Source organism: Haliotis asinina, chromosome 3 (genome assembly GCF_037392515.1).
Source record: "Haliotis asinina isolate JCU_RB_2024 chromosome 3, JCU_Hal_asi_v2, whole genome shotgun sequence".
NCBI classification, from domain to species: Eukaryota; Metazoa; Mollusca; class Gastropoda; order Lepetellida; family Haliotidae; genus Haliotis; species Haliotis asinina.
In genome coordinates, this window is record NC_090282.1 from 3,714,780 (window position 1) to 3,737,299 (window position 22,520).

The window sequence follows — 22,520 nt, forward strand, 5'->3', positions numbered from 1 at the left end:
AGCTACCGCAAGGTCGAGGCTGATGAACCATCTCTTGAGCAGAGCTGTATAAAATTAGCTTTACAATATATAACAAAACTATATTCCAATGAGTCAAACCGTGCACATAACTTTTCAATACTCCCTATGAGGATTTATGCAATAAGAAATCTTCTCTTGTTCCGCCTCTTGGTTGAAAAATTAAACCACTTATTTTTGCTGAGTTGAATGATATAGCTCCTTCCGGTCTTCTTTCTTCCCCTCCTTTACAGTTGGCTAAGCCCCAAGTGGATCTAACATTGACCACATATAAAACATCTGAAACTAATGAACTACAATGTAAACAAGAATTCGGTCAATTACGTACTAAATGTGATACATATAAATCCTTATTTACAGACGGATCAAAGGATGGTGGGGCTGTCGCTTGTGCCATTGTCATAGGATCCAGAATATTATCTTCCCGATTGCCTGATAACAGCTCCATATTTACTGCAGAGGCAAACGCCATATTAATGGCTCTTAAATATTTTCAAAGACATCCTAAATATAAACAACATATAACAGTTCCAAATTCTCTTTCTTGCCTTCAGGCTATTAAAAATCTTTCTTGTAAACATCCACTTTTAATTGAAATTATTGAATTGTATAATGATCTTGCTACTGGCCAGTACGAGATAGTCTTTTGTTGGTTACCCAGCCACGTAGGCATTCCTGGTAACACGATGGCCGATCTTGCTGGCTGCCAAGGCAGCACTCAATAAATCTGTGACACCACTTCTTTTTTCATACTTATTACAAAGCTAGCATTAGAACTTACATCCGTGATCTGATGCAGAAGAAGTGGGACACCCAAGTAGGTATAAATAAATTACATGAAATAAAACCGTATATTGGTTACAACTACTTGGGCTGTCAGTCATGATTTTAAGAGTTTATTTTACGACGATGTCGCATTGGCCATACAAGATATACTCATGCATACCTGTTAAAAGCTAATGATCCTCCGTTTTGTATCCCTTGTGATGAGAGAGTCACGATCAAGCATATCCTGCTTGACTGTGTTGAATTCTCCTTCTTAAGGAATAAGTATTTTACAGTTAAAACAATTAAGGATGTCGACTTTTTAAACACAGTTCTCATTTGATTATTGTTTTTTTAAGGAAATTGATTTCTTGGTTTAGTTATACCTTCTGTAAATAGATGTATTTTAATATTGGTAGTTTAGATTAGTAACTTGAATTGTTAGTGGTTGTACCCTCAAAGGGGGTTGAAGTATTGTAAAATTAATGTCCTCCTGAGAGGATACGTAAGTCCCAAAACGTTCAAAGTCTGTGGAAACTTACCAGGATTTTAAAGCGTAGTATATTTGTTATTTTAATTTTGGCTAAAAATTCTTACAATCGCCAGCGGCTGAGGGGATGGTGTAAATCCAACTAGGGACCATGCAAGTAGCAAAGATACTTTAAGTCCCCATGGTCCCTAGTGTGCTGGTCTACCTTCCTTTCTTGGCGATCTATAGCCTGTTTTTATATTGTATTGCCAATATAGTGATATCAGGTTTAACCTTCCACGCTAGGTTTAATGTTACTTGTGATAATCTAGTTGGTTTACTAGTTGACAGGTTTTATAATATACATATAGTCCTTTTCAGTGTTAGATGTTGTGTCACGATATGGCTGAACTACTGCCGATGTGACGTTAAATATTAACTCACTCACTCACTGATAAATAGAACTAAAAACTGATATTTAGATTCATTACTATAGGTCCTTGGGACACAGCCAACTTGACTTGTAGCAGAGCATTTAATGTGGTTGTGCACGCATAATATATTATATCAGTACTCAGTTGGGTCAATACCAAACAGCTGCAAGTGCTCACGTTCCTCTTCTGTTGAGTGTACTGGAATCTACCTATCTGCTGGAACAGAAACTGCCATTATGATGCATGATGATTTACAATGCCTGCAGTGTTCACTATTCCATGGCGTCATGCAGTACCGCTCCACCCAGAATACCAGTAGATCACAACACGTATGTCGTAAGGGATACTCAGATATTCTTTCTATAGTCGGGTAGTGTGTGAAGTTGTTTTCAACCAGCCAAACAGTGCTTATACACAATTTATACAGTGCTGAGACATTCGCTTGGAAATGGAAAGTAGTTTATTGAGATGATATTCAAATGGAGTTAAGGTTGCAGTTGTATAGTTATCGAGTCATTAGATCTACAATGACCCTATGGGACTAGCGCATGGGATGAATAAATAAATATCTCTAATGAACGTCAATACTCTGGTGGCACCGACACCGACCAGTGATCATTGTAATCGATGAGTTGAACAAAAATCACACAGATGACAGGACAAGCGAGAGTGTGGTATCACTCGGGTCTCTGGTCGTGCCATTCCGATCTCCAACATCAGAACATTGACATCATTGTTGAACGTCTTCAACAGTTTTGTTCTTCAGAAGTAGATGAATTGGTCACCCACCCGGACTTTGTGTATCACGAATGTGTCTTTATGACGTTTTGTGATTACCATTGACCAGTCCACATGATCCTGACCTCGGTTGTGTTGCTTTGTGGGTGGACATTGGGTGCTATCATTGGGTGATCATCTCTAGAACATCACATCGGAAAGCATCTTGGTCATCATGAAACACAGCTTCAAGGAAGAAGCTAAGCACTTTTCGAACAACTGGTCAGGGCATGGCGTCAATCGCATCGCTATATCCGATAACATCATAAAGAAACTGTTTTATACAGCTGTTTTACTCACGTGTTCTGTGCTATGTGGCTATCAGGTACGAGCGTTGTTCACCAAATACTACTCCTACCCTGTCAACACTATGATAGAGGTAAGTGCACATCCTTTCCTTTCCAGCACAACAGATTTCTTCGAAGAAGGTTGCAGCATTCAAGGAGTGAGTGAGTGCGTACTGATCTACGCAACTGGCATACGATGACGTGTGTCAACCAAGTCAACGAGCCTGACTATAGATCCTGACAATCATGGGTTACAACATTCAAGGATTCAGTAAATCTTCAGTAAATGTTCAATGACTTTTCAGACTCGATTTTTATAGACCGCGACCAATACCTGTGACACAGCTGAATGCGGCAAACCAACAAACATATAGTCATGCTACAGTCAGATTGTACAGTCTGAGGTGGGGCATGCGTGTGCGCGCTCGAGTGTGTGTGTGTGTGTGTGTGTGTGTGTGTGTGTGTGTACGTGTGTGTTTGTGTTTGTGTGCGTGTGCGATATAATTGTTACTTTGATGAGCATTGATACAGAATATTTACAAATAAAACTGTTTGCCTCCACCACAAGAGTGTCTGCATGTGTCCATATATGCTTTAAAAATAATAAAATGGACCGTTCATAATTTTTTTTAGGTTGGGTGGGGTGTATCACTTTTTGTTTTATGGTAGTAGGGGGTGGGGGCAGTTGAGTAGGGGAAGGGGTGGTGTTGGTGTTGCTGGTGTGTGTGTGTGTGTGTGTGTGTGTGTGTGTGTGTGTGTGTGTGTGTGTGTGTGAGAGAGAGAGAGAGAGAGAGAGAGAGAGAGAGAGAGTGTGTGTGTGTGTGTGTAGCATTCACGTCTACATGTGCTCCTGATTACGATATTGGAAAGTGAACAGTTTGCAAGATCTAGTCTATGCAACATACGGTAATTCTTACGTACTTACAATGAACAATTTTCCACGATCTCTCCGTATTTTCGTCATCAACTGCCTTCTTGTTATCTTATCCATGGGAATACGGTGAAACGATGCCGTGAACTCGGGCAACCTCACGTTGCAGCCAATGTGTTTGTAAATCAGTGGATATCGTTAATCGTATACCTCGTAATTGACACATGTGTGAAACAGCATGAGCGTATGTGACATCTTCGATGCCCATGCCAACAGCTCTCCGTCTTGTTAATGAGGCTTAACCTTTTTATGCCAAACGCATTGTCACTTTTGTCATTTTTCGTTAGCGTTTTGGTCGTTAATGGAATTCATTAATAATTCATCACGGATTTATTTTCATGTTTAACTGTATGAAGCATTTAGACAAAACGTATTTCGGTAAAATAAAACTACAACTTGTTCAGCCTGAACTGATATGCGAATACCAATGCATTGGTTGACCATGTCACAACTGGTTTGGTCTGTTATTGTTAAGGGATGCACCTTTGTCAGGTGATTGTCAAAGTTAATAGAGTTAACTCAACCTGCCGTTTGTGCCAGTTGACTTGTGTTTCGCAGCCATTCGATTGGGTATACAATTTCTTATATATCTTGATTTATCAATTCAATTATGATTGAATTTCGCCAACATTATTTAAAAATAGTTCCAAATGTTTAGGTGCTCCATGCTCCTTTAGAGTTTCCTGCTGTCACCATATGCAACAAGAATATTGTGAAACATTCCAAACTTTCTGAAGGAGGCTCGGTTCTAGCGAACATAGTGAATAAATCGGAGGAAGCGTTAAACAATGGCGTGATTTATGCAGACGGAAGTGGCAGTGGATCCGGATATGGAAGTTATTATGGCAGTGGCAGTGGATCTGGATATGGAAGTGGCAGTGGATCCGGATATGGAAGTGGCAGTGGATCCGGATATGGAAGTGGCAGTGGATCCGGATATGGAAGTGGCAGTGGTGATGGCAGCGGCAGTGGTTCCGGAAGCAGTGACAGTGGCAGTGGTTCCGGAGGTGGAAGCGAGAGTGGTTCCGGAAGCGGCAGCGGTTCCGGAAGTGGAAGTGGTTATGATGACTATAGTGGAAGTGGCAGTGGTTCCGGAAGTGGAAGCGAGAGTGGTTCCGGAAGTGGAAGTGGTTATGATGACAATAGCGAGAGTGGCAGTGGCAATTACTACGACTACAGCGGCGATTTCAGCGGCGACTACAGTGGCGACCAACAAACAGACTCTCCGTTTGATGTGAGTATCATCCAGAGCGTAAAACAAGCAGTACGATTTTACTATACTTCATATGTAACGTATCAATTGTTAAGTGGTGTAAAATATTCAAATATAAAATATACACAAAGTACAAATCGGATGTGGTATATTGTCTGTTTGTGCAGAACAGACAAACCAACGATTGCAAATATTAACAAGGTGCCAGACTCAGGAAGCTTGATCTGTTGGGGATGTGCTTTAAATTTGGATTTTCATGTGTCCCTTTGGCGCGATCTCCCAGCATTGACTTCGGATCCTTCAGCAGCTAATCGAAACCACTCTGTAGCTTCCAGGGATTCCATTGTAGTTTCTAGGGATTATTTGGCAGCTACTAGGAGTCCGTCTGTAGCTTTCGGGGATTATTAAGCAATATATCCGTTCGTAGTTTCCATGGACAATTCGGCATCTACTAGGGATCTGTCTGGAAGTGTTTGGATATCCGTCTGCAGCTTTTAGGAATGAGTTACCAGCAACTAGGGATCCCCCTCCAGTTTGTTGGAATTCTTCAGCAGTTGCAGTTTCTTGTTACCTGAACCCCTCTGTAGCTTGTAGAGATTCCTTTGTAGTTTCTAGGAATTATTCGGCAGCTTCTAGGAATCCATCTGTAGCCTCCGGGGATTATTTAGAGGCAACTAGGAATCCGTCTGCAGCTTCTAGAGAATATTCAGCAGCTACTGGAAATTCGTCTGTAGCTCCTAGGGATTATGTATCAGCTATTAGGAATCCGTCTGGAGCTTGTTGGGAATCCGTCTGTAGCTTTCATAGGAATTACTCAGCATCTACTAGGAATCCGTCTGTAGCATCTAGGCATTATTAAGGAGCTACTAGGAATCCGTCTGTAGCTTCTAGGAATTATTCATCAGCTACTAGCGATCACTCGTCAGTTTGTTGGAATTCTTTATCAGTTGCAGTTTCTTGTTATCAGAGTCTAAGAAGCTGCTCAGCAACTTGCAAGACAGCTCGAGGTTCTCCGGGTCAGAAAGTGATATATCAAGTTCAAGTTTCGCTTATTCGCAAATAACCACGTTTGGTGGTACAAGAGAAAGTCAAACATAATTCATTGAAATACATGTAAACAAAATACCCAGTTCCCCAAACCAACACTGCCTACATGTACTGCAGCCCAAACATGCATGGACTAATGCAACGTCTGTGTGAAGATGCTCACAAACTTTCCTGAAATGAAGTCCTTCTCTGACTGCTCAAGTCAGCAACCGGTAAACAACTTTGCAAATTCTGTTACACTTTCTATTAAAGTTATCATAGCATCGAAGTCCCGGGAACACTTTTTCACTACAGTGTAAGTACACAAGTATTATACACAACATTACAAAACCGCCTCATCTCTTCACAACACTGCATCATATATGCACTGGGGCGATCTCTCGTTCATTGTATCGCTGTATAGTCTGACACCCAGACACATCAATGTAATCAACGCTGTATATTTATACTGGTCAATACCATGTCATTGTTTGGGTTGTATACGTTTAATTTACCCCCACACACAATCTCACAAATGGATCAGGAATTGTCGGATTGTTCCAGTTGTTGCTTCAGTGCTTGTCAGGGAATGTCAGCCTGCTACAGTGGTTGTCGGGGAATGTCAGCCTGCTACAGTGGTTGTCGGGGAATGTCAGCCTGCTACAGTGGTTGTCGGGGATTGTCAGCCTGCTCCAGTGGTTGTCGGGGAATGTCAGCCTGCTCCAGTGGTTGTCGGGGATTGTCAGCCTGCTCCAGTGGTTGTCAGGGATTGTCAGCCTGCTCTAGTGGTTGTCAGGGATTGTCAGCCTGCTCCAGTGGTTGTCAGGGAATGTCAGCCTGCTCCAGTGGTTGTCGGGGATTGTCAGGTTGCTCAAGCGGTTGTCGGGGATTGTCAGGTTGTTCCAGTGTTTGTCAGGTTTGACGCGTTGTCTCCTGTCTCGTCAAATCCAAATTCCATGAAATCTGTGTTTTTTATAACACTTTGTCAGGCGCCATGTGATGGAACCAGTGCCAGCACACTGTATGCAGACGAAGTATATGGAACCGGTATCAGTACAGTGTATGTGTACAGGGTATGTAGAACCCCTGTCAGTGCACTGTATGTAGACGAGGCATATGGAACGCGTGTCAGTACACTGTATGTGGACAGGGTATATAGAACGCGTGTCAGTGCACTGTATGTAGACGAGGTATATGGAACCCGTGTTAGTGCACTGTATGTAGACGAGGTATACGGAACCGGTGTCAGTACACTGTATGTGGGGTGGGGTTTTTCAGTGAGCCGACAGTTCTCCGGGTACTGAGAGAAGGGTGGTACGTTACAGCCGCATTGTGAAATCCACCTCTTTCATACCCCGTCATCGTGCCTGCCCTCTGTTAACCCAAGATACCCCTTCCATCGTAACACCTTCCCGTTTACCATCACCGATCACCTCCATCGTGACTCGCCCCTTTCATACCCACAGAATATTAAACAAGAGTGTGTCATCTGGCCGCTCATGCACCACTGTTGACTGTATGGTGCTACCTTCCACAGGTTTGCAGGGCACCAGTGATCATGGGTACAAATCTCTGATAATGTTTCCCGGTTTGTGAGCACCATACTGTCACCTTGAACGTCCTTCCGCATCAAGCTCCCCCTCCGTTGTATAACTGAAATACTTTTTAAAGCGGCGTAAAGTCAAGCGGGTCACCCTCTTGCTCCTTCTTGTGGTCTTTTTGCTCAGTGTGTAAAGTTTGTGTGTGTAGAGGAGGAACGTGGCGTCCTTCTATGACGCACCAGAACTGCCATGGCTGGAGGAAGGGAAGGAAACAGGACAGTCCGCGGCCGCTCAAAAGATCAGCATGGCCCTAGTCAAGATGAACATCAGCACCAGACTCACCATGGGCCACCAACTAAGAGAGATGTTGCAGTCGTGCTCCATCAACGGCGAAACCTGCGGCGCCAAGTGAGTAGATTACAATGAATTAATATTTATAATTTAGAGAAGCCCTGTTGCTGAGATCAGTTTTGGTTTTCAAAGGTTTGGCTACATTGTACAGAGAAAAAAAGGTAAAAAAAACAAGAACTCTATATCCATACCAACCCACATCCAGCTGGGCTCAATGTTTGAAGGTTTCGGACTGGTTCCATATTCACATGTTGCTGTACACACTGCCGTAGTTATATTGTTCGTGACACTGAGGATATGTGTTGAAAGATGCTCACTCAACATTGATTGAAATGTAAAACGTCTTTCAGCTATATCATGAATAACAATAATGCTGGAAACAAACATGTCCTTTTCTGTTTGCCAGGAACTTCACGATGTTCTACAATAATTTATACGGCAACTGCTACACATTCAATGGTTTCAAGACGGCCAGTAGAATACGCTCGTACAAGTCTGGACCTTTATATGGTAGGCAACTACGGGATGTCGTAGCAAAGAGAAAATATACACAACCCTTATGCCACGGTTCCGAGACACTTCACCATGAAGCAGATGTTTGCCGCTTGTCACAGTCATAAAGCAAGGCCCTTTGTCACACGATATCCCATGTTACTGCCCTTTTGTCACAATTACATGTCACACTCCACTATCCTAACCTGTTGCAGCCCTTTTCCCCAACCCCATATTGCAGAACCCCATAGTGGATGTCTTAGTCTCCATCTCCTGTTACAATGCCACAGCCCTTTGTCCCACCCAGTGTTACAGAACTTTGTACCAGCCCAGTGTTACAGAACTTTGTACCAGCCCAGTGTTACAGAACTTTGTACCAGCCCAGTGTTACAGCAATTTGTCTGATATACAACCTTGTGCCACCATGTGTGACAGAAGCTTTGTCTCTGTTTCAGAACATTGTCCCAACCCAGTGTTACAGCAACTTGTCTGACACACAACTTTGTCTCACCTTAGTATTACAGAAATGTGTCCCTGTGTCAGAACTTTGTCCCAAACTAGTGTTACAGAACTTTGTCCCAGCCCAGTGTTGCAGCAATTTGTCACTGCTATATATCACTATAATGCTCGATATCTCTCTCGTTTAATCTACCACCACCTCCCTTGTATCTCCAACATTATGTCCATCTCGTCATTCATGCATGTGATACGCATATGGCAAAGACCTCTATGCGTCTTACTCTAATAGGCGACTCACTACCGTGACAATACGCACGACGTATTTCAGTCGTGCATGATAAGTGCATGAGGAATAAATTACCATTATACAAATTGCCATTATACCAAAGCGCGTCACTGTAAAATAACAAGCCGTGGTATTTCAATGTTTAATTAACAGTTGTGGTAATCATTTTCAATCACAATATTGCCATTCTCAGTAACACATTAGGACACATCGGTCAGTGTCAAAACTCTGATCTGTCACAATCAGACGAGTCCTGTCAGATGGAATCAGCCATGAAGGTTCTGAATGGCTTAATCACAAAATCAACTACGTTCGCTTTAGATAAGGACAAACCTGATGAATGGACAACTTCTTTATTCAGGTGAAGCGACGTTTCGATACAAGTTCTTGTACCGTTGACAAGCAAGTATGAGACAGAAACGACAGGGTTATAGATACACAGTAAATTATTAACAGGAACAACATAAACTTCATTGGGAAGAACAGTAACAATGTGATGACAAGAGATTACATGTAGAAGCTAGTGACAATAGGTTGGTTACATGCAGAACCACTGGGGTGTACAGAGCAGGACATCTTTGGATATGTTTATTTGTTGTCTCTTTCACTTTGATGTTGATTTACCTGGAAGTTTCGCCAATATATGTCCAAGGTTCGCCAATATATGTCCAAATATCACCTTGTCTTATTAGCCCTTGCTTGGCAAAGATACAAGCATCTGTACCGAAGCGTCTCTTCTCCTGACTAAAGAGGTTGTTCATCCATAAAGCGTGAGCGTATTTGCTTCACCAACTTCCTCTATACATGCCACTCAAAGAAGTTAGACATTTGCTTTGTTTGTAGGGTTGAGTTTGGAACTGGTGATTGAGCAGGACGAGTACATAGGGTCTCTGTCCAGAACAGCAGGAGCAAGGCTAACAATCCATGACCCGATCCAGTTTCCATTTCCGGAAGACAACGGGATTGACCTTGCCCCTGGTAAGGTCACATCCGTAGGGCTTCGACTGGTAAGCTGAAAGTTTTGAAATTCATTCTATTGCAACTCATTGTACTCTGTCATCCCACCAATAACACAAATCGTTCTTATCGTCTGTCATCCCACCAATAACACAAATCGTTCTTATCGGCATTGGGTATGTCAGCAGATGCTTGTGGGGTCTCTTCAGGGCAGTGCTTCAACTTCCGGTTTGAATCTCGAATGTTTCTAAATAAATCAATTGTGGAACTTGAGTACAGGATTGGTGAGATATTATCAAATCCTTCGAGTATTTTACAGGAAACAAAACGCTTCTACGAAACATTATATAGAGAATCAGACACTTCCCCGTAGATTTAGAAGAACTATTCCCAAGTTCTGGAAAGAAACTTAGTAATGAAGGGGCAGAAATCATATGAAGAACTACTAAATACTTTGAAGAGTATTAAAAAATGAAAACGGCCCCGGACCTGACGGATTCACTGCAGAATGTTTTTCAGGAAATGGATTCAACTCATTTACCAAAATTCAGAATGGTTTCGCCAGTTCATTCTTTAAGTTAGGTCGGGGCTGCAGGCAAGGGGATCCCATTTCCCCATATATATTCATTATGTGTACTGAAATCTTTCTGAAATCTCAGATGGCCTGGGACCATCCCTTACTTCACTGGTGGCAGTTATCCACACGGCAATTGTTTAAGTTAGTGACAGTGCATCCATGCGTCATACATGCCAATAACTATATTTACTGTATGTAATACAGTACATACTGGTTACGAATCTATCATGACCCACTGCCCGTGGTGTCTTCGCATCATGCATCATGAAACATGCCCATAGCCTTTGAGCTATTGTGTCCAGCATGTGCTGTACATGTGTATTCCAATGTATAAGGGTAGTGGTTCCTGTTTGGTGCGTAACTTTATAACTCCCTTTAATTCATGTGATACTTAATTATGATAATGCGTGGATTTTGACATGGTGTTTGATGACCTTCCACACTTCCACACATTAAGCTGGCCTGCTAACAGAGTGAGTGAGTTTAGGTTTACGTCGCACTCAGCAATATTCCAAATATATGGGGACGGTCTGTAAATAATCGAGTCTGGACCAGACAATCCAGTGACCAACAGCATGAGCATCGATCTGCGCAGTTGGGAACCGATGGCGTGTCAACCAAGTCAGCGAGCCTGACCACCCAATCCCGTTAGTCGCCTTTTATGACAAGTATAGTCGCCTTTTATGGCAAACGTTGATTGCTAATGACCTATTCTACCCCGGATCTTCACGGGTCTGTTATGACAGCATAGAAGCAAGCTAATTTAAATAATAATTCTTAAGAGCCCAAAAACACGCACTTGTCTGTAGGGATCAAATGTTCTATAATCTAGGAATGTTTCAGAAAGGATGCGGGAGTTTGGATGGAGGAAGCGACCAAAAGAAAACATATTTCAGTATCAAATATCATTACCTGTCCCTGGAAGTACGTCACTCACTACTCCCTCCTCTCTATCAGATACTCAGTCCCTCGGTGCCTTTAGACCTCACAAGAATATACGTCGTATTTTGGTATATATTCAAATTCATACAAGCATATTTACATACTACCTCTTTATTTACATCCATCGCTGATTTCGATTTCAAAGGTCGCTTGTATAAAGTAATAATTGTGTTCGTTGCATGACTGCAAAACTTTGGAAGGAACGCAAATCCCTTTTCACATGGACGCCTGAAGTTTTTGTATGCATGGCAGACCTTTTGGCTTCTATTGTTTAAGAAATCTAAAGGACATATCGCCTCCGGTTTGAAATAATTAATGTTTAAAGGACCACTAAACTCAATTTTTGGTACTCTTTTTATCACTGCATATGAAAGACTTTTGGTTAGTCATAAACGAAACACCAAGTGATTTTGACAGAATCGTCTATGGAAACAAGGGTTGTAACTCAAAAACTAGGCAAAGCAGGAGACAAAACTAAATGATAGTAGATTGTGAGAACATATAGCTTTCATTTTTCTCAACAGCTTTCGCGATTTCAGGTTTGTACAAACCTGTAAACGAAATAGTTTAACCCCTGAAATGTAGATGAATACTGCACAACCCTCATTTCTATACCCACTGTTACGTCACGGAGACGCGCCGCTCTGATTGGTTGTAATTTCGTTTGCGGTTGAGAATTGTGCACTGTTGACAAAAAGGTCGATTTAAGGTAATTAAAGATCAGTTGTAATGACGGGGTTTCATTTATAACGATGTCAGCAACTGATTTTGCATTTGTACCCAATAAGAGTATATGTGACCTTTAACAGAAGCATTCTTCAGTCGCGGCCCATTCAGGCACTATGATCATGAGGTAATTCCTGGAGGATGACGCTTGTCTAACATATATTTCTGTTTCTCTGTAAAGATGTTTCACTTAGAGATGTACACTGAGTCGTCTTGAAACTTTTATGAGTGTAATTGTCAGTCAGTCCTGCTCTTATCCTGTTCCTGCGTAAAAATCACTCTGATGTTAACAAAAAAGAAAACAGATGCCCCAAGGGGCACATACATGCAACGAATAAAGAAGACGCTGTCCAGTAGTTAGCAGAAGTGTAGAAGACATTGTACCCGTGGGAATAGTGCTTGAAATGTGAAAGCCTATGCATAACACTCTTTGAAATCTGATAACAATCCTACAACCTAGGTACTCAAAAGAACTGCTATAATATGTACCGCTTTTGATTTGAACAGAATTGTTCCTCTCATGTGTTTGGGTTCGTCTGTCAGTTGGTTATAAATTAACGCCGCAACCAGCACTGTTCCAGCCATTGAAGTCGGTCGGTAAATAAACTAGTCCATTACCAATTCTAACCCAGATCTCCACGGGTTCTGAACATGGCAAACAAAATTACAGAACATATGCAAAGTGAACAGACAGACATATGCAACCTTGTCCTGCTGTCACTTAAGGGTCGTATATAATTCATGGTATGTACAACGTGAATGACCTCTTATGTACAAAGTGAGTGACCCCCATGCATTTCACATACATAATCAATGCCCCAATCCCAATTTTTAAGCACATTTTACAATATACCTATGTACAAAGGTAAACACATGTGTACAAACTGATGACCTCCTTTAACATCTACATCGCCCCGTAGTCATTAATTTCATGAACGGTCCCTTAGTATTTATCCCATTTATTTCACATACGTTCTGTGATTGTGAAGAAAATACTTTTTGAAAATGTAAAGGGTTATGGTTAATCTCATGCTGTGTTTTCGTATTCAGAAAATGGTGAAGAAGAAAGGTGAGCCATTCTCTCATTGTGTCCGTAGAGGGAAAATCGCTTACAAGGGGAAGTACTCTGTTGAGGTAAGTACTGATGCTACCCAGGAGTTTGATGTCATAGGGCAACATGATATCAAATAAACATATTTCAATATTTCCGTAAATATATTGTATTACATGAATAAGGGAAACATGGATATAATATCACAAAAAAGAAACGCTTAGGCGATTTGTGTTTTCAAAACTCTATCCATTACCTATTGTGTTCAAACAATCGTCGACATGTATGCTTTGATGACATAATTATATAGTGCACAAATAAATGTTTTTACCTAATTTGTTGATGTTGATAAGATTTCTTACAAGGATTAAAAAGGCATCACCAAATGCAACAGAAATCACCTTCCACCTTCCAGCAAAGAACATGCACTGTCTGGCAATGAAAATCCAGATTACCTTCTGAAACTGACATTCGTTTTGAAAGAATTTCAAGGTCAAATCACTTCGTCAAGTCTTGACTCTGCGACACGGAACATCGCCATTGAAAGAAAGCATGCTGGGGATTACCAATCTTCTGTTGCCAGTCGTCTGAATGTTAGTCTGAGCAAGATATCTCGGCTTGCAGCACATTTCAACCAAACAGATATAACAAATGATCGCCCCTGTACGGACAGACCTCGAGTTACCACTGCAGCCGAGGATCGGTACATCCGGGTACTACAATTGCGTGATCGTACTGCCACGGGTGAGAGTACAGCTGCCAGGGTGTCTGGACTTCGGAGGATATCCGATGAAACTGTACGAAACAGGTGGAAAGAGATTGGTCTGAGAGCCGAGAGACCCGACGTTGGGCCCGTGCTACATCGCCACGATCGCGTGCAACGTCTCTGTTATCTATATGTATGCACATTACCTTCTAAACTGGTGTAAACATTCATACACTAAATCTTATTTCTGGACGTGTTATACATTTTTGAAAATACAACATTTTAGCAACAGATTTCGGACCTATGCGTTTCTTTTTTGGCATAGTATGTAAGAAAATATGAAATATGCTTTTCTCGAAGACATTTTCCTCGACTGAATAACCTCGAAAACCTGTCACCAATGAATACATATAAGAATACAAGTGAGGAGAACTGAAAGGACCAGAAGAAGGCAGAACCTTCCTGGCTTCATTTCGAGGGTGGACTGGTTTGCCAGGTATATAGATATACTGATCCTTCTATTACGTTCGTGAGGATGAACTGTCCAGAAAGGATGTTTCGGCGTTTTTGTTATTAGTATTGCTGATATGTGGAAAGCTGTCATGTCACTGAGGTCTGTTGCAAAAGATGTTGATTGTCATCGGCATCGGATAGGTAAGGAAAGCCCAGCACCTTATTGGCGTTAGGGGCCGTGGCGTCCACCTCATGTTCCAACAGATAGCCTACACTCAGTCTGGTATAGAGCCGGACGACATTCTGACGACCGTCCATTTCCCGAGAGAACATAGCAGCGTGAATTCTAATGCGATTTAGAAAATGTCCAAATGTAACATGTGCTGTATTTGGAATGGCGCTTTGTTAGTGAAGTACACATTCTGGTTCATTTGTCGGGTAGAGTGCAACCCGTCACGCTCCACATAACTAGAAATGCATGGCAAGGGGAATCCCTAACTGGTCGGACCAGAAAGTACATTTCTTTTGTTGGTATTTCATGGCCAAGCTTGTGTCTGGCATAAACACTGCATGCCAACAGTGGAATACCGTGGAGCAAGTACCGTTTGGTTTGGCTTCATTAACTTTGCTGGGACGTCCCACACACGACAGTTTACGTACCCTTGTGACGATCAGACAAAATCTGAGTGGACAAGAGTATATTATTGACATACAAGACAAGGGTGTTGTATCACATCCTCTGAACACAAGGCCAGTCATCCGTGGACGACAATACACGGCATTATAGTGCTCGTGTCGTTGAGTCTTACGTAATGGACAAGTCTACCGTGGCCAGTAAGAGTCCAAATCTCAATCTCACAGAGCAGGGTTGGGACATTATTGGTCGACAACACAGGTCAGATAGATCTTCCAGTACAAAACTTTGATGTGTTGTAAAAGCCGGTCCTCAATAATGGAACGTAATACCTCAGTGTGAACACGACGTTTGATACGCTCAGTGAGGAGGAAGGTGTTGGAGTTTGGAGATATTGACGCTGTGCTCGTTTATTCATGCTTGATAACTATGTGATATGTAAGGATTGTATACCAGAATCTTGAAAATCATTGCAGTTGTTAACGTCATGTTACCATCGTTATCGGTATTAGAAAATGAGTAAGCCATCCTGCCATGTTTGCTTCTATGAATAAAGTACGTTTCGTTATTATTTTATACCACATAATTATTCCTGTATCATTATGTACCAGTTGATATTCAATTACGTTTTTTTATACCTTGCATGTATACCTTGATTGAATCCACTTTTAGCTTGATAAGAACCTACATGGAAACGTCGCTCTATGCAATACATAAGAAGCTGTCATCCATAAAGTCATATGTTTCATGTTTGACTCACCAACTTCTTGAATGCCGATCAAACAATTACTCATTCCTCGAGGGTCTATGCATCCAGATAATAAGTTAAAGCATGTTTTGCATACGTTCCTGTACTATGGTTATTGATCTCCAGGGATGTCGGAAGACGTGTCTGCAGACGTCTATTGTGAAAGCCTGCAACTGTACTGATACCCGGTTTTCGAACGCAGATGCTTACAACGGCCGACCATGTGACAACGAGGAGGACTGTGAGTTGCACCGACGATACGCTAATTATTTTGTGATCCTCTTGTGGGCCCACTCTGACTGGTCAGCTGTTCATGTCTATGCCAGTGTCTCCATTGCAACCTCCGTGGTGTAAGGGCGTTCGTCCGGAGAGCGCAAGGTCGCTGGTTCGATCCCCGGCAGCGTTATACCACAAGACTTTATAATATGTTACTTGTTGGTTCTTGCCTGGTGCTCGTTATTTACTAGTAGAAAGGTCTGGTACACTATAATCGGATCGGAGTCTGAGTGGATTAGTCATGATTACCTGCGGTATGATATCTCAGTGAGCTACACTACCAACACTACTATTGGTGCTTAAATCTGGGCTGTTAGAAACAGACACACGCATGCACGTCGTCATGTAAGCAAAATATTCTAAAGCACGGCATTAAACCCCATTTCATCTTACCCCACCTCACCTCGCCAATGTGTACCCCGCATTCTTGAGACATATTTTGTTCTTTCTTGTGTTTGGTTCAAATCCAGTTTTCAAGTGTAAACGTTCTTTTGTTCGGAGGTTTATGTACCAAATCCACTCCAACACCCACCCTTTGTACAGTTCCACTCAACATCCACCCTTTGTACAGCTCCACTCAACATCCACCCTTTCTACAGTTCCACTCAACATCCACCATTTCCACAGTTCTGTTATTAAGCTCGCATATGTTACCAGTTCCAAAATAATTCAGTCTCGGTTTCACGTTTTATGCTCATATGCATGTCATCATTTTCTTGTATTTGTGAATACCATCTTGTCTTAAATGATATATGCAGTGGAGTTATAGGAGCATGGATTGTGTCTTATTATATATGTGAAAACATCTACCGATTTCGGATATGTGACTCTTAATTGTCTTTATCAGACAGGTGAATGACATATGTCTCTTTGAGAAGTGCGAATAACATGTGTCTTTATGAGAAATATGACTATTGTGTTCCTATCAGATAAGTGCATCAACGGCGTGTACCACACCTATGCCAGGGATGGAGACAAATGTGACTGCCCCCCGCCATGCGAGTAAGTACAAGTCCGTGCAAAGCCAAAACAGTTGTAATACATTATACTACAGGCAAGGAGGAAGTGAGATTGCTTTAACGCCACGATGGTTCAGTTTCAAGGGAGCCTTAAGTGATGCAGTAGAGGGTGCCCACCGATTTATCACTTCTGTCAAATACATGATCTCCTGTATGAAGGTGACGGAACTTCAAAAAACACGGCCTGATGGTATTCCCGATACTTCGAATATTGAACCCTTCATCAAACAGCTTATATAGGTTGTGGTATAACACGCTTTCAAATCTGGTAGAAAGAACGCGCTCGATTGTACCTACACATTTGTGTAGGAGTTTGTTAGACTTGTAAGTGACACATATTGTGTCTAGACTGACTCTTGTCAGATATTCAGTAGTTTTTCAAGTAAATAGATGGCTTCGCTTGAGTTTCTTCCGGATGACATTGTCAGCGGGATGCGATGATGTCTTAGAAAACTCTTTCTGATCTTAAGAACACATCCTCGAGACACATTCGACAAGCTGCTATGGGAATGGTTTTGTCTCTTGTTGTAAAGAATAATGTTCAGTCTGTCGGGGGATTTCTTGGGGTTGTCGACAAAAAGCAATGTCATTATGGTTTAATCAAAGATTTTGTTCTGTTGTTTTTCAGATTAAATATGTACCAGCAAACTATATCTACTGCTGACTTTCCGTCGTTTGCCAGTCTGGTAACATATTCATGGTCATTTCTAAATTTCTTATGGTGCCTTAGGTGCCATTATTCTCAGCTTTGACTGTATAAAGGAGACAAACAAATAGCGGTGTCTATTGCTCAGACCTACAGTTGGCATGGTGATCCATGTGAAATTCAGCATGTGCGTTTCCCTCTGCCAATATTACCGTGTAACATCAAGAAATCATAAACCCTTGATTAACAAGTGAAAAGTAGGATTCACAAGAGAAACCTACAATTTTCGTGTTCGTTTCATGAAACTAACGTTTCTAATTTCTTTCTGTTTGTAGGATGAACTTCAGAGGCTGATATCCAATAGGACCCTTCGGTTGTCGGAGATACTGAACACGAAAGAGAACATCAGGTTTGTAATACCAGATACCACCACTCTGGGCGTCATCAGTCAACACCTGACCCCTACACCCGTAGTCTGAAATACTGACAAAAATGTGTCAGCATAAACGATGGTGTATGGAAACAGAACACGTACCCTTACGATGCCACATCTATAGACCAAACTTTACTTTAGGTTTCAGACTTTCAGCAAGAACTACCTTCTGTAAGTGCAGTTATACCCTGCTTAATGTGCTCCACTGTGTTCGACCTACAGCTGGACCCTCCTGCAGGTGTTTCCATACCCAGCTTAATGTATCCCAATGTGGTCTACTTACAACATCATCCCCTGCAGGTGTTTCTATACCCTGCTTAATGTATCCCAATGTGGTCTACTTACAACATCATCCCCTGCAGGTGTTTCCATACCCTGCTTAATGTATCCCAATGTGGTCTACTTACAACATCATCCCCTGCAGGTGTTTCCATACCCTGCTTAATGTATCCCACTGTGGTCTACTTACAACATCATCCCCTGCAGGTGTTTCCATACCCTGCTTAATGTATCCCAATGTGGTCTACTTACAACATCATCCCCTGCAGGTGTTTCCATACCCTGCTTAATGTATCCCAATGTGTTCTACTTACAACATCATCCCCTGCAGGTGTTTCCATACCCTGCTTAATGTATCCCAATGTGGTCTACTTACAACATCATCCCCTGCAGGTGTTTCCATACCCTGCTTAATGTATCCCAATGTGGTCTACTTACAACATCATCCCCTGCAGGTGTTTCCATACCCAGCTTAATGCATCCCACTGTGGTCTACTTACAACATCATCCCCTGCAGGTGTTTCCATACCCTGCTTAATGCATCCCAATGTGTTCTACTTACAACATCATCCCCTGCAGGTGTTTCCATACCCAGCTTAATGTATCCCACTGTGGTCTACTTACAACATCATCCCCTGCAGGTGTTTCCATACCCAGCTTAATGTATCCCACTGTGTTCTACTTAAAGCAGGATTCGTCTGTAGGTGCATCAGTGCCTAGCTTAATGTATCCCACTGTGTTCTACTTACAACAGGATCCTCCTGCAGGTGATTCCATACTCTGCTTAATATATCCTTCTGTGTTCGACTTACAGCAGGAACCTCCTGCAGGTGCAGGTGTTCTACGAAACCCTCCAGTATGAGAAGATCACCGAGACCCAGGCATACGCTGTGAGTGACGTAACATACCGTGCAGATCATCGAGATGTTGCAAAGATATTTTCGTTTTTGAGGGCTTCAATTCTCTGCTGCCTCATTAATTTTCGTTAGACCTGACGACCAGTGAGAAAACCGCATGGTTGGGGGAGAACGGAATCATAACGGTCGTCATATCTAGGTGTTGTTATGGCGAATGAGTCTGTGAGTTGTGTTTAATGCCACCTTGAACAATACTGCTGTTATATCACAGCTCGAGGTGATGCAGGTGGAAGCGTGTACCACAAACACAGGTGGGTGATAACACACATAATAGGGGCGATATACTCTTATGGAGTTTGGCACAGTGACTCCGAAACGTAGCCGCTGAGACCAGGTGGCACGCTGGTTTACGATGTCATAGTCTCCGGTTTTGAAGCACTCATTCCGTGATCCTCTGTTTTGTGTTTCCAGTTTGAGAACCTGTTGGCGGACATCGGAGGCCAGGCGGGGTTGTTTGTCGGCTGCTCGGTGATTACTCTGGTGGAGGTTGTGGAGTTTTTGGGCAATATGATGTGGCTCCTTATCGTCAAGGCTGTCTCTAGAGAACGGCCAAACCCTTCGGGGAAAGTCATCAAAGTCGCTCCAGCTGAGTAAGCTTCACAGAACCACCGTGTGATATTAGATATTGTTTGTGCTCTGTTACACTGGACACAGGCTAGTTAGTATGAAAAGAATTATTAATTTTCTTCTGTCCTTTCGTGTTAATGCACTGTGGAACAGATAATCATCGTTGTCAATATCAAGTATATTATGTTAGCCGTCTATTTTCATAAACGTTCAGCTCTCGTTGATCAACCAAACTTCGGAATTAATTCCACCAGCTATATCTCTCACCACTAATTTAATACATAAATCTTAAAACAATTGATTGCCAGTGAAAACTGAATTATCTAAAGAGGGCAAACTCATGGATGTCAACTTCTGCATGACTACACAACACGGGGATATTCAGTAGGGGGTGCCCACCCTGTATGCTCGCTAATCGACAGATGGGGACTGGATGGCTAACCCAGTTCATTACACGCGTTAAACTAATGCATTCATTGTCCAGACTTGATTTTAAAACCAGGTTAGCTGGGATCCCCATGTCATCTGTGATATTGCCGGATTTTTCCAAAGGCTATTCGCAGGTTGATATTCTTAATGTTAAAATGTTTACATTTTCCAATTTTGAAATTAAGGGTTTATAAATCTTTTGCGTCATCATACATAAGTGCTCGATCACCTCTTTATATTTACCATGCTATTTTGTCACTTCTTTTTGCTGTGAACTGTTTTCCTTGGAATGAATATGGCACGTTCACATCAACGTCATACATGTGTATATGTGAAACATATTGTCTGTAAACCATTTTCTCTGATAACTGTCTTGCATCTGTGCACTGTGAAATATTGAACGTATTGGTCTTGTGCCAATTTCCCGACAGTGACAGGTAGACCACCCAGCACACCCAGCACACCCAGACTCTACTATATGCCCCACGTTCTTGTTCAGTATGAGCGTCATTAAGATTTAGATTTGTTCTAAACCTGGCATTAACATGTACATTTCAATATCCTGTATACTATTATCACGTAGGGTGTCCTATTCACAAGACAGTAAGATAAAGAATAGAAATGAAAGGTTGTTATGAAGTTAGGGGTGTTTTTCATACAATACTGTATATATGATGAACTGCATAAAATTGATACGAGATAGATTCGACAGTATCCATAATGAATGTCGAATATTTCCTTGTGGGAGATTTCAGCTATTTAACATGGCGTCACGAGCATAGTCATGTAACACAGGTCTACATTAAAAACACAACCCTCAAACATTTCCTATTATTATTTCGTGGTGTGTATATTTGAAAGAACTTCAACAAAGAGAATTTTTATCATAATCTCTACTATTTGCCAACATCTACAGACTTACAGTGTCTGCGAAGCCGAATAGAGAAACCATATGAACATGTGATTATATACAACAATATGATTTTCATTTTTATCTTTTGACATGTCTTCCGTGAACATTCGGAGTCATGTCACAAAGAACCCTACTGAGCTCAAACAAAGTGTACGACACTCGTTCATTGAAATATTTGATATAAAGTTGCCGATGATATAACATTCAAACTCTGAAATGCGACTTTAAATCATTTGTTTTCAATAAAATAGGTGCCATCTAAATTTGAAACCTCTGACCATATTTGTTGTTGGAACGTGGCGCCTGAATTCTTTATGTGGCACAATATCATACTTCTTTCAAACTATTGCCGGTACATCGCATTCACTAAATAGGATAACCGCTCCATTCTATCTACATATATGACACTCTACAATAATACAACAAAGGCGTAGTCTTTGTCACATTTCCTTGTATTGTCCTTAAATCCCAGCGCTACGTTAAGAGATTTCAATAAGTAACGCGGTGGAAACATTCTGTTAATCCCATGGGCTCTCAAAGGTCCCCTAGGACATGTCTCTTCCGATGTGGAAAGAAACAACATGTAAAGTTCTGTCTTCTTTTGATAAAGTTCATCAATGATAAATGTAGCTTTCCATGATTACAGCTTTAACGCGTAGAACAAAGAACTTGCACAGAGACATTAACTTTCGATTAGTTGAACAAAATAGTGGACATCCAAGCAGAGTTCTGTAGACAACAAGGCGCAGTGTGTCATGCATCACTTCCATGCATCACTTCCATGCATCAACAAAGCATCATCACACGAATTGAATCCCAATCGTCATCACTTGTCCCTGATCTTCATCAACCGCCCCCACGCTTCATCACTTGTTCCTGATCTTCATCAATCGCCCCCACATATCATCACTTGTCCCTGATCTTCATCAACCGCCCCCACGGGTCATCACTTGTCCCTGATCTTGTCCACTCGTCCCCATACACCATTACTTGTCCGTGATCATGAATCGTCCCCATACACCATCACTTGACTTGTCCCGTTTATGCACTTCTGTGATTATGATTATGTAAGAGACAGCAGATTGTCCACCTGGTGCGTAGACAAACTAAATTTCATCTGTTACACCATGTGGACAAGTTGTTGTGGTCATGCTTTGACATGTAATTTACCTAGTTAGGGTATTGCCAATGATCCAGT

The 22,520-nt window shown here is 41.8% G+C and overlaps 1 protein-coding gene across 1 annotated transcript; it reads left to right on the top strand.

The window, feature by feature from the left end:
• The first annotated feature begins 2,415 nt into the window (after positions 1–2,415).
• Positions 2,416–21,465, top strand: LOC137279153 (degenerin mec-10-like). The gene is made up of 12 exons (XM_067811630.1): positions 2,416–2,842; positions 4,340–4,915; positions 7,670–7,869; positions 8,219–8,322; positions 9,893–10,056; positions 13,302–13,385; positions 15,970–16,084; positions 17,049–17,121; positions 17,767–17,824; positions 18,120–18,193; positions 19,311–19,386; positions 19,825–21,465. The coding sequence occupies exons 1-12, from the start codon at positions 2,639–2,641 to the stop codon at positions 20,005–20,007; spliced, it is 1,911 nt and encodes a 636-aa protein (XP_067667731.1). The 5' UTR covers positions 2,416–2,638; the 3' UTR covers positions 20,008–21,465.
• The last annotated feature ends 1,055 nt before the right edge of the window (positions 21,466–22,520 follow it).

Coding starts and splice junctions, on each gene's coding strand:
- LOC137279153 (XM_067811630.1), top strand. CDS start 2,639: ATGAAACACAGCTTCAAGGAAGAAGCTAAGCACTTTTCGAACAACTGG. Junction 7,870..8,218: donor GGCGAAACCTGCGGCGCCAA/GTGAGTAGATTA, acceptor TCTGTTTGCCAG/GAACTTCACGATGTTCTACA. Junction 18,194..19,310: donor AACACGAAAGAGAACATCAG/GTTTGTAATACC, acceptor TTCGACTTACAG/CAGGAACCTCCTGCAGGTGC.